Genomic DNA, 12,665 nt, shown 5'->3' with positions numbered 1-12,665 from the left:
TTCTATTTTGTAAATTTAATATTGAAGACATTAAATCTCTACAGAAACACATGCAGAATTATATTGTAAACCATAAGTGTTAAACAAACCATATTTATCTTTAAGGACAGATCTGCACACTCTTGGTATTTTAATCTCAGTGTCTTAATGAGGGAGAATAGCTGGAATAGCTTTCTCAGCATTTTGAAGGAAGGCGTTCCTGGAGGTGCTGAACAATAGTTGCTGCTTTTCCTTCACGCTGTGAAGCTCCAGCTCATCCTAAATCACCTCAAATCATCCTCTCAGTTCATCAGGTTTAGATCAGGGGATTAACGTGGAGGACAAACACTTTTATTATTATTTTTTTATATACAGTTTACTACATAATTCCATATGTGTCCCCTAATTGTTTTATTGTCTTTAAAAATGAATCTACAATGTAGAAAATAAATTAAATAAATAATAATAAAAAATTAAATAAGAATGGGTTTCCAAACTTTTGGTACTGTATATAAGCTGTATGTGCAAATGCTCTTGTCACTGTGTATTGTAAAGCGTGTACCTCTCGTCAGTGTTATCAAAGCAAAACATGCTGGTTCTTCATATCTGACAGCTGACATCTGCTGCACCCCTTGCTCTTATCAAGGTTCCTTAGATTGATCTGCAAAAGCAAAAAGCAGCTTTTGACTGACAGCAGTAATATCTGTAAGATTTAGCTTGAGTTGATTTTGTGAAACTACAGGCATGACAGAGCATCTAACAATACAATGTTATCATGCTAACCCAGTCTGTAAGAACGTTTAGCTTTAGTTTTAAAAGGTTCCTGGAACAATAGCCTGTAGTGTTACATTCTGAAAATGTGAGACATAATAATGGTTTGAATTAGGCCTGTCACAATAACAATATTTCAGTGATGTTATATCATTGCAAAAATGTTTGCTATAAACGGTATTATTGTCATTTAAAGACAATTTAAATGCCACTGATATAAAAGCTTACAATTCATAATAGAATAGTATAACAAAGCATTTATACCCTTTTAAAAACAATGCATTTTAATGAATCATAGTTTGGGAAAATATAGCAATTTTTTCTTCATCCTACTGCAGTCCATCCACACTGTGTGCATGGAGTCACAGTTATTGAAGCATGACTGGCTAAAATAATGTTCACAGTTATAGTATATGTGAATAAACATACACAAACACAATATTTCGAGATCACAATTATCAAATATTATTGAGGTCATGTCTATTTATCGTACGATAAGTCGATTATGTTATTATTGTGGCAGGCCTAGTTTGAATCTCATTGTTTTTAGAACATTTCTTACAAACAGTTCCCAGCTAGACAAATATCAGCATTATGTAAATGTTAAAAATAACATTCCCAAAACTAAAAATTAAAACACAAGTGACGTTGCAGAAACATTGCAAGAACATTTAAATTGTTAAATAGAAACATTCTAGTCCAGACAACTTTATAGACTGAACATTTTAAGAATGTTAAATGTAATGTTCAGAAAATGTTCTACTAATCAGAAATTGTTAGCTGGGAGCCCACTATTTAGGTATTCCTAAATAGGATGTGTTTTTGTCCATTGATCTAACACAGTGTTTCCCAGTTCTGGGCCAAATAACACAGATCAGAAGTTTAGACTCTTAACACTTGCACAGGCCTAAACTACACACTCTGGTGTTTTTTTCTGATTAAACTCATCTATTTAATGCAAAAACAAGTAAGCATTAGGGGATGTATTGAGTCTGGAGATATGAAAGCACTGCAATGTGTACTGTAAAGAAATACAGGGAGTTTTATAGTTAAACATAAAGCCAAATTAATTTCACATGAACTATAATGGTCTAATACGATGCTTTTTAACATCAGGGCTTTTTAATGCAGACAGCTACAGTATCTGCTGTAATGTATATAATAACTATTAGAGAGAGAGAGAGCGAGAGAGACAGGCAGAGAGAGTATGAATGTTTAAATTGTTAAATAGAAACATTCTACAAATGTCCAGACAACTTAGTAGACTGAACATTTTAAGAATGCTAAATATAATTCAGAAAATGTTCTACCAATCAAAACATGTTAGATGGGAACCCACTATTTAGATATTCCTCAATAGAGTGTTTTTCCATTAAATTAACACAGTATTTCCAGGTTCTGGGCCAAATTAACACAGATCAGAAGTTCAGACTCTTAACACTTGCACAGGCCTAAACTACACACTTTGGTGTTTTTCTGCTCAAACTCATCTATTTAATGCATGAACAAGTTAATAATTAGGTGATATGTTGATATGTCTTGAGATAAGAAAGCACTGTAAATGTGTACTGTAAAGAAATACAGGGAGTTTTATAGTAAACCATAAAGCCAAACTAATTTCAGATGGACTTTAATTGTCTACTATGATGCTTCTTAACATCAGGGCTTTTTAATGCAGACAGCTACAGTATCTGCTGTAATGTATATAATAACTATTAGAGAGAGAGAGAGACAGACAGCGTATGGTATGTTACAGTGTTTCAGGTCAGTTTAAATCAGCAGCTTAGATCAGTATAAACACACACAGCACCCTGGCTTATACTGTTACACTGTTTGACTGAACTTTGCACCAGCTTTGGAAACCAAAAATAAAAGATGATGTAATTTCTGACCAGTTTTGCATCAGCAGTGAACACTGCACACATTGTTCTCATCTGAAATCTGGTCGGCTACTAAAAAAATCTTACTGGATTATCCCAAGATTCCCATGATAATCACCGGAATGCTCTTGACATTCTGATGATTTTTAGCATTAATTAAGGAAATCCAAGAGCTAATACAAGAAAATCTGCAGTGAAACCATTAGACTAAATCCAGCTTCTCAAAGACGCCCCATTTCTAATTTCCATGACTGAGTGTTACATCACAGAATAAACAATGAGTTCTGCCTGTAATAAGGAACGTTTATTGTTTTCTTACCATTTGTTTTGGGAAATCTTTATATTTTAAAGGACTTAAATATATTTATAATTAAGGAGAAGTAACAGTGTTTTATAAGACTTGTGCTTAAATTTATGGAAATATGTGTCCGTGTTTGTGTCACCACAAAAAGAAAAAGCTAGAGATCATGATTAATGGACTAATACAAATGCTCCAAAATGACTTAAATATTTCAATTGAAAAGTTAGAAAAGGTTTTTCTGCTCCATTTCCTCCATTTTGTAGGTAAAACGTTTTTATGGAGCTTAAAAAGTGCCAAACTTTGTTTAGGTTGACTTTTTTAGAGGCTGAATTTTATATTTTGTATATTATTAACATGACATTTCTTATTTTTTTAAATATTGCATAATTCATAAACTAGAGTTTTTTTTTTTTGTTGTTTTGAGCTTGTGAGATGTTAATGCTGTTTTTAACAATGTTAAAAATACATTATACATTTGACAAGTTACATTTCTATCTAAATAAATGTTACATCTATACAATCAAACCTCTGCTCTAAAATGCAGAAATATTAATTTAGGCAAAGTCAAAGTCAGTTTTGTCAGAATGCTTGAAGTTGAATTAGATGAATCATAGTACTCTCTCAGGACCGACATTCAAATAGCTGTTTTAAAATCTAAAAAATGTTAAATTTTTAAATGTATTTTATTTTCAACAGCAAATTTAACCACCTAATAAAAATTGTTAAATTCTAATTTATGAATTATGCCATTTAATTAGCCTTCCAACAAGTAACCATACATCAACCACTTTTCCTTTCTGTGAAAAAATAATTATTTTATTTCCCTTTTTTCATGAATGAAGAAATATATGTCTTAATAAAGCACATCAATTTTTTTTATTGTAAAATAATGGAAATGGTTGATTTGTGTATGGTTGATTTATGGTTATTCTATGGAAGGACTTAAATATTAGAAGTATATTAAATGCAATTTATACATAATTAATTTAATATGTAAAATTCTGATTCAAATACTTATCCTATACCACCTATTGTCTCTATGGGGTTTGTCCTTGTTAGTGATTATAAGAATCAGGTTACACAGGCAGAAGAATGTAGAGTTAGAAAAGTGTGTAGTTTAGAATTAAACCTTGATTTTTTAAAGTTTGCAGTGGAGAAGGCAGTGTTGTTATCCACTACACTACACCAGCCTCTGGGCTGTGTTTACAATCACTCCTTATAGCAGTTTGTTGTGTTACTTTATAAAGGCAATGGATTATACAGTGATTCGTTTTTGGCTTGTCTCTCAAAAACACTCCATTCTTTTCATTTTAGCTCCAGTTCTTGATGTTTTCCTTGACGTCTCTGTCTGCCTGAACATCATAGAACTGCATTCCAGAGCAGTTTCTGAATGAGATTTCATAAAATCCAACCAGGCCTTCCAACATCGCAGCTGCAGATCCCAGTCTACAGAAAGCCCTTGAGAAGTAATAGACCAGACTGAATATGAATATGGAGAGAGATGTTTGTCCCACAGCTTCTGCAGTGACACATTTCATATAAATAAAGCATGGAGAGCTCATATTAGCGTCCTCAGCGCCACAGGTCTGGACGTCCCCGTGGCTCGGCCGTGTGTGTGTCGGTCAGAGGTGTCGAGTGTGTTCCTCTGAGGGCCGCTCCAGTGTCAGTGTGTGTTCTCAGGGCTGTTTGGGCCTCTCCAGTTTGCGATGCGGGTCGGTGGTGTCCGAGTCGCTGTGGTGCTTTCTGTCCCTCGTCTGCTCGTTCTTGCTGCAGCGTGTCCAGGAGGGAGAGCGCATGTAGCCGCTTCGGTGTAGCGGCAGGGGGTGGTGGTGGTGACCTGAAAAATCAGAGAAAGAAGAGAAGGGAGGTTGTGTCAATTTGTTTTAAAGACATTTGTAAAAAGATACTTTTTTAGAACAGGAGGACACAGAGATGAGCAGCTGTAAGCAGTAGTTCTTTGTAAATATGGCAGCCTATCAGTGGAGACCTTATCCACCTTCCACCCCAACACCATTAGGGTGAAATCGCATCATCTAAACTAAATAAACACAAAAAAAACATTCTATACACATAACACACACACCCCAACAACATAGAACCTCCCAAAAACAAAGGAGAAGGGCAGCCACCAAGCATGCTGGGACCAACCCTATGAGCCCCATACCACATCCATACTTACCGCCATACACATACATATAATAGTACTAATAGACAACATATCAAAACTCATAGTGACATGCAAAAGTATAACATTTATTTTACTGTAAATAGCTATGTGCAAATAATATAACCTGATCTCAAAAGGCACTAACTTCAACTTTTTAAACCTTCTTTTAAATTTGTGAGAAGAATTGCAGTATATATTGTTTAATTCCAGTTTTGCAGTTAACAAATAAAAATAAAAAATAAAATCCTGGCAAGCAAAGAAATGGGCACTTTACATGTATCCCTTCTAACAGTCCATAATGTAAAGTTTACTTTTAAATATTGCATAATTGTTTAGTTTTATTATAGAGATTTATTCAGTGGTCTGCATTTTAGTCAGCAAAATAGCTAAATCCATAAAGTTACCTAAAAATGCTCTACAGTTTGTGGACGTTAAAATATTAACAATTTCCTCTCTTTTCAATCAATTCAATTTCGTAAATGTTGTTTTGAATTGATTCTGGTTGGTTCTACTGCGCAACTGTATGATAAACCATCCTCTTAAACCATTGCTTATTTTTAATTAGCCATAACAAACATCATGTGTTTTCTGAGTTTCCTAAAACACTTAAAAACATTAGTCACTTATTTTAGAAAGGTGTCAATATTAATCAAATAAGATGCATTTAAAATCTTAAATCCAACAGAAGACAAACAAACAACGCAAACAAACTAAATATAATAATATTAATTTAATTGATTTTCTAAAGCTTTCTTATTATACATTATAGTGGTGAATTATGTGGGACATTTTTCTGTTTGAACATTGCTGTACTAAAATCTAAGACTGGAAAATATTATGTGATTCTGATTACAGGCCATCATAGCTTCTGTTAACCCATAGTTTTAAAGCCATTTAACCTAACTTTATTTTTTTACGAACTTTATCTGAAAGCAGTATATTTGCACAGAGCTTTTATAGAATTATGTTCAAAGTGATGTTATGCTACACTGCAGCCAGAGAGGATAATTCAATGGTGGTGTTTATGGTCAAAAGTGCAAAAATGCAGTGCATTAAAGAAATGTAACTGAGAGTGTTTCCCTGCTGTCTCTCTCTGTCTCTGACTCTCTGAGGAGGGGAGAGTGCCAGGTCTGCAGACTCTAATATTACACACACAGCTCACCTGTCAGTCACAGCCCAGTTATTTCTGGACTGCATATGAGGAGACAGCAAGAAAGCACCTGCCTGCTACATTCAGCCCTGAGGGAAAACAATTCCTCTACAGGTCATGTGTGTAAATACAGAGATCAAAATATCTCTCTTTATTAGATAGCATTCATTTAGCTGGGAACATTATGATGCAAACCATTATTTCATCAAATGTTTTATAACATTCCTGGATCATTATATATACTGGTGCATGTCAAAAAAAATAAATATCATTAAAAGTAACTTTTTTTTCAGTAATTAGGTTAAAAATGTGAAGCTCATATATTATATAGATGTATTAAACACACAGAGTGTTATTAAGTGTCTACTTAATTAAGTGTTTATTGTTGATGATTATGGCTTACTTCCAATAAAAACTCAAAAATCAGTGTCTCAGACAATCAGAATATTATATAAGACCAATTGATACTTTTGGAAATGTGGGCAGTGTGCCAAGTCCTGCTGGAAAATGAAATCCACATCTCTATAAAAGTTATCAGCAGAGGGAAGCATGAAGTGCTGTAAGATTTTGTGGGAAAAAACTGCACTGACTTTAGACTTAATAATAAAACACAGGGGATCAACACCAGCAGATGACATGACTCACAAAGTTCACACTAGACCTCAAGCAGTTTGGACTGTGTACCTCTCTACTATTCCTTCAGACTCTTGATTTCCAAATAAAATGCAGAATTTCCTGTAGATATAATATAACATAACCTTACAGGTTAATCCTCCTGGAACCACTTTAAGACATTGCTATACATTCTCATATAGTTCTCTGTTAGCTGGGTATCTACCAAAAGTGCTTCAAGGAAGGGAAGATAGCAATAAGCATTAAGATGTGCCTTGCGTTGAGTGTAAGATAGGGCCCTAGTCAATACAGTTTTGATAGCACAAAGGGGAACTACACAGTTTTTATTAGGCAGGTGGTTTTAATTTTATGGCTGATGACAGAGTCCATCTAATTTAATCAGTAGGATCACATGATGTTATTTGGCTTGAATAGAAAACAGACCCTTTGTAGATAAGTCTGAACAGTCGTCATTTCTGCATTATTGGATCATTTTTCGCAAAGCTTGACTCTAAACCACACCAGATCTTCCATTTTGGACCTTAAATCCATTTTTCAGTTCTGGATTTGTAAGCATTGATAGGTTTGACATTAATGACAATTCAAATAATTTTTATTTAAAACTGTTTATTTAAACCTCCAGCAAGAAAAAAAATGGATTCAGTGTCCAGATCTGAAAACATCTGAAATAGAGTCTATAATGCAGGAAGGCATGACCACTGTCTGGCCTTATCAACAATGGGCTTGTGTTCTGTACAGGCGAGACCTCATCATGTGATACTACTGGTCACTCTGTCTCTAAACATACACCATTTAGCCATAACATTAAAACCACCTGCCTATTGTGGCAATACAGTGTTCCTTTCAATTCCAACATAATATTTATTACACACAATCATATGTTGCTGCCCCACTTTGATCCACATTAGTGCTTCACATAATGATAGTAAAACTATTATAGGACCATATTAATAATAATGGGAGAACTGCAGCATTTGTGAACCACAAGATGGCACTGCACCTTTAGAAAATGACCCTGCTCTGGTACATTTTATTCCCCCAAGGCTCACACTAAGTAGTTGTCTCAATAATACAACTGTACCCCAATGGTCCAATCGCATGTCTTAAATTAGTTTATAGGCACACACCACAACATTCAATTTAATATACAGCTCTGGAACAAATTAAGAGACCACTACAGTTTCTTTGATTTTTCTCTAATTGTTTTACATTACATTACAATTGGCAGATGCTTTTGTCCAAAGCAACTTACAATAGTGAAGTATTTTTTTTTTTGTTTATTTTATTCTATAAACTATGGACAACATTTCTCCCAAATTCCAAATATAATATTGTCATTTAAAGCATTTATTTGCAGAAAATGAGAAATGGCTGAAATAACAAAAAAGATGCAAACCTTTCTGACCTCAAATAATGCAAATAAAACAAGTTCATATTCATAAAGTTTTAAGAGTTCAGAAATCAATATTTGGTGGAATAACCCTGTTTTTTAATCACAGTTTTCATGTGTCTTGGCATGTTCTCCTCCACCAGTCTTACACACTGCTTTTGGATAACTTTATGCTACTCCTGGTGCAAAAATTCAAGCAATTCAGCTTGGTTTGATGGCTTCCTCTTGATTATATTCCAGAGGTTTTCAATTTGGTAAAATCAAAGAAACTAATTATACGAATATACCTAAATATGTATTCAAGAAAAAATGTATGGTCTGAAAAATACTTTAAAAAGTGGATAATCTTTACATTAGTTGATTTGAGATCATTTTCTTCATAAGCTAGATGTTAACAATGTCCAAAACACAATATTACTGAATACCTATTACTTTAGTGTAAATTAACCATCATCACTCTAAAGAAAGAGACAGAACACTGTTAAAAATTAAGGTACTAAAAAGGTACTTTAAAAAATGGCCTTAAAAGAACCATTATGCCTGGTTTCAATGCAGTGCCCAAAAATCACAAGCATCCAAAATTAACCCTCAACCTTGTCCTGTGCACACAGGGATTTCTCCAGTTTCTCAGAATATTTTGATGATGTAAAAATCTGGAATCATAAATTTTAATTTTATAATCAATCAAAAAGCCATGCTCTGCACCCACACTATATTATTGATCTCACTGAGAGGTATGACCAGGCAGGGTTTTAATGAGGACCAATGTATTTAACACATTGTGCCTTTATACCACCCTCAGAACATACTAACATACACAGGGTTTTGTGGACAGTCATTCTAACTAATTAATTACCAGTAAGCTAATTTAAGTTGCATCCATTGCTGACACAGATGTGCAAATGCACAAATGGTGATCATCCAAAACCCTGAACTCACAAAAGCCCACATCAACTTCAGAATCTAGTAAAAAAGCAGGATAAACTCTTTTTAAATGCTCTTAAAAAATAAATAAGCAAGTTTCCCATTTCTTTTGTCCATATAAGGTAAGCTGCTGTGAGTGAAAGATGTACTAGTACTAGACATTTCTTTAATTTCATTCACTATTTTATCATTTCACATCAATGTATTATTTGCATACGTGCACTCGGACAGCTGACAGTAGATCAGACAATGCTTTGAATTCCAATCAGTTCAGCTCCGGGTCCAGTCTGCTGCTGTGGTATCTGAGTGGCAGCTCATAAATATGGATGTGGGGCAGGTCGGGGCTCAGACTGACAGACAGGCAGGCACTTACACTCCTCTGTGTGTCTGACTGTCTCTCACATGCAGCCATACATCAGAACTCATTCTGCAGCCTTCAGTCAGGATCACACATACAGGATGCCTCAATGCTCTCAGTGTGGTCCACCTCAGATCTAAACTGAAGAACTTGCACTATTGGTGCTATCCAATAATATTGGTGCTTAAATGTATTGGGATGACAATTGTTCTTTTTTTGTTTATTTGTTTGATGGTTTTGGGTGTGGGTCAGAAAAAAAATATTTAATTTATATTGTTTTTCCAATTGTATATTTTGTTCTAATTTTGCAAATAATTAATTTCTGATTCTGAAGTATTTGGTGTTTAATGGAGAGGTCTACAGACTTTAAACAACCAGGCAAACAAAACAGACAAACAGAGGCAAAATTGTGTTAAATTAGCAAAGATCAAACCCAGAATAACATAGCAAAGAGGGCAACCAAATCAAAGAGAAAAGACAACATAAATAAACCACAAATCACACACATACAGGCTGGACAAACATGAAACACTCAGTAAGCAACAACTGATATGTTGGCAATACTTTGCAAAGGTAAGTACAAATTAAAAGGGAATTCAACCAGAGGCTATATGGAAAACAGGTGTGACCAATCCTAAAATTCAGGTTACTGGAATCTAGGGAACAGTTTGTGGTTGCATAATGTGGGACATATGATAAAGGTCTCAAATTAAGGTGAATTCTGGGAAATGGAGTCTCTAGAGCAGGGGTCACCAACCTTTTTGAACCTGAGAGCTACTTCTTGGGTACCAATTAATGCGAAGGGCTACCAGTTTGATACACACTCATGAAATTACAACTTTTCTCAATTTACCTTTAATTATATGTTATTATTAATAATTAATGACATTCATCTATGTGAAGACACAGATATCAATATGCAACACTATTTTTATAAATCTCTGCAATTGTTTACATTTTATATTATATTATATTTTAATATAATATTACATATTATATTACATTATATTGTATAATAATATATAAACTATAGGCTATCTCTAAGCTAATATTAATCTAATATAATCTAAAATTACACCAATGCAACTGTGATTTAAAAAAAAAAAAGAATAGCAACAAAAATGCTATTTTTAGACCAGGTCTGCGGGCTACTCATAAGGTCCTTGCGGGCTACCTGGTGCCCGCGGGCACCATGTTGGTGACCCCTGCTCTAGAGTCTTTAGTGATGGAGAGCATAAGCATGAGAGCATGACAAAAATATTACTTTTTTTCCCCTTGCCCTTCTGAAATGGACTTTGGTTTTAGATGCATGCAAAACAACTGAAGGTGAACAAAACGGACATGGCCATGCCAGAAGCAAAACTGTGTAACATTAGCAAAGATCGGAATTAGAACAAAATGCAAAGAGGGCAACGAAACCAAAAGGGCAAAGACAATGTAAAAATAAACCAGAAACAAACATCGTACACAAGCAGACTAGAAAATAATGGAAAAAATTGATAAGCAGCTATGGGTGTGTTGGCAATACTTTGCACAAGTAATAAGGGGCTAAATAGAAAACAGGTGTGATCAATTCTAAAATTCAGGTGACTGGGATCTAGGGAACAGTTCGTGGTTGTATTATTTGGGATATTTGAGAGAGGTCTCAGGGTGAAGTGCATTCCATGAAATGGAATCTATAGAGTGAACAGGAACATAAAGCATGACAATTTTTCTGCATTGTGGACCTATTTTAACCAAAACGGTTGGAATTCAGAATATAAAACCTGTAAGTTAATTTCAGAAGGGTGAGAGAGACTTTAATATGTTTTAAATATCACATTACATTAGACATTATATATCTACGCATAAATATCAGTAAGCCTTTGGCACACATCGGGGTCATCACAATTTGGATAAATGTACCTTGACAGTGAGGAAACTGTGTGGTTTCACAGCTTTTAATCCAGTTCTAATTGGACCAGGCTGGTGACATGGTTTTTGCTCTGGTATTACAGTGACTGTGCTCATTTAAACTTCAGTAAGGAAATGAGAGAGAACAGTGAGTCAGAGCAGATTCAGACCTCCAACTGTTTCTCCAGCAGGCGTCTTATATAGTGTCTGTGTTGATTTTGAATAATTAGATATTCCATATGGGAGTCATTGGTAAGTGCTTGAGTGTTACATTTTAACAAGCACAGTATCCATACCAAGTTTAAAAAACATTTTTTTTGGATTTTTATGTCCTTTATTGATCCAAACCCTACAAACGAATCATGACGGTTGTTTTATATTTTATCAGTACTTTAAAATATTTAAACAATTTAAAATTGTTCAAATGGTATATAAAGTATTTTGGTTTCTTGATATTAAAACAAAGACTGATCTTGTATGAGTGAATAAAACTGTCCAGTGTTGTGGCAAACGATGCCTATCAAGTAAACTGACTTGTTAATAAAGACCTTGACTTAACTCAACATTATTTTACCATATCTACCAACTAGCAGAGGTATGTTAGGCTACTATTTGAGATCAAACCGCAAGATAACTAGACCAAATTCTGAAAAACAGTGGTGTCACAAAAAAGTCACAAAAGTGTGGTTGAGGTGTATTTTAAAAAAATTAATCTTAATCTAACTCCACTAGATTGGCTCTTATAAAACTCAGCAGGGAATGGAACGGAGCCCTTACTCAGAGAAGCTGGCTGTAAATAATGCAGAGCGTTGCATTTACATCAAATAGGCCGTGCTCCCCGAGAGAAGCTATGGAGTCCTTTTGACCCTGATTCACACCACGAACACACCAGAATACAAATGCTCTCCCTCCACACACCCTGCCCTGCCCGGCCGGCGCCTCCGCCTGCTAAATACCCCAGCTGTAGAGCAGGCCCGCAGCACTGGGGTTTGCTGAGGTCCCGGCGGTCATGGTTCTTTAGAAACGGATCCTAATGATAAGCTGGTTTGACTCACAGTTTTAAATAATCTGAAGATTTACCAGATGTGCAACAACAGCTGTGCACACTCCCATCATCTGAGATTTGGGTTAGGCATTAAGATTTTGAGAGAGAAAGAAAAAGTCCAGGCTAAGACAGCTGTAGAACACACTCTGTTCATTTACGTCAGTCTGAATTCCA

At 34.9% G+C, this 12,665-nt stretch overlaps 1 protein-coding gene across 2 annotated transcripts in view; it reads right to left on the bottom strand.

Moving 5' to 3' along the window:
* Window positions 1-2,329: 2,329 nt before the first annotated feature.
* The window catches only part of LOC103039999 (dysbindin domain-containing protein 1), a 39,996-nt gene continuing 29,660 nt past the window's right edge, over window positions 2,330-12,665 (bottom strand). For both annotated transcript variants that reach the window (XM_015604453.3, XM_022679503.2), the window contains exon 5: window positions 2,330-4,768. In XM_015604453.3, the coding sequence (XP_015459939.1) occupies window positions 4,608-4,768 (161 nt within the window). In that variant the 3' untranslated portion in view covers window positions 2,330-4,607. The remainder of the gene's footprint in view (window positions 4,769-12,665) is intronic.

The sequence above is a fragment of the Astyanax mexicanus genome, chromosome 9 (genome assembly GCF_023375975.1).
Source record: "Astyanax mexicanus isolate ESR-SI-001 chromosome 9, AstMex3_surface, whole genome shotgun sequence".
Lineage (NCBI taxonomy): Eukaryota > Metazoa > Chordata > Actinopteri > Characiformes > Acestrorhamphidae > Astyanax > Astyanax mexicanus.
This window is presented reverse-complemented; position numbering and strand designations above follow the sequence as displayed.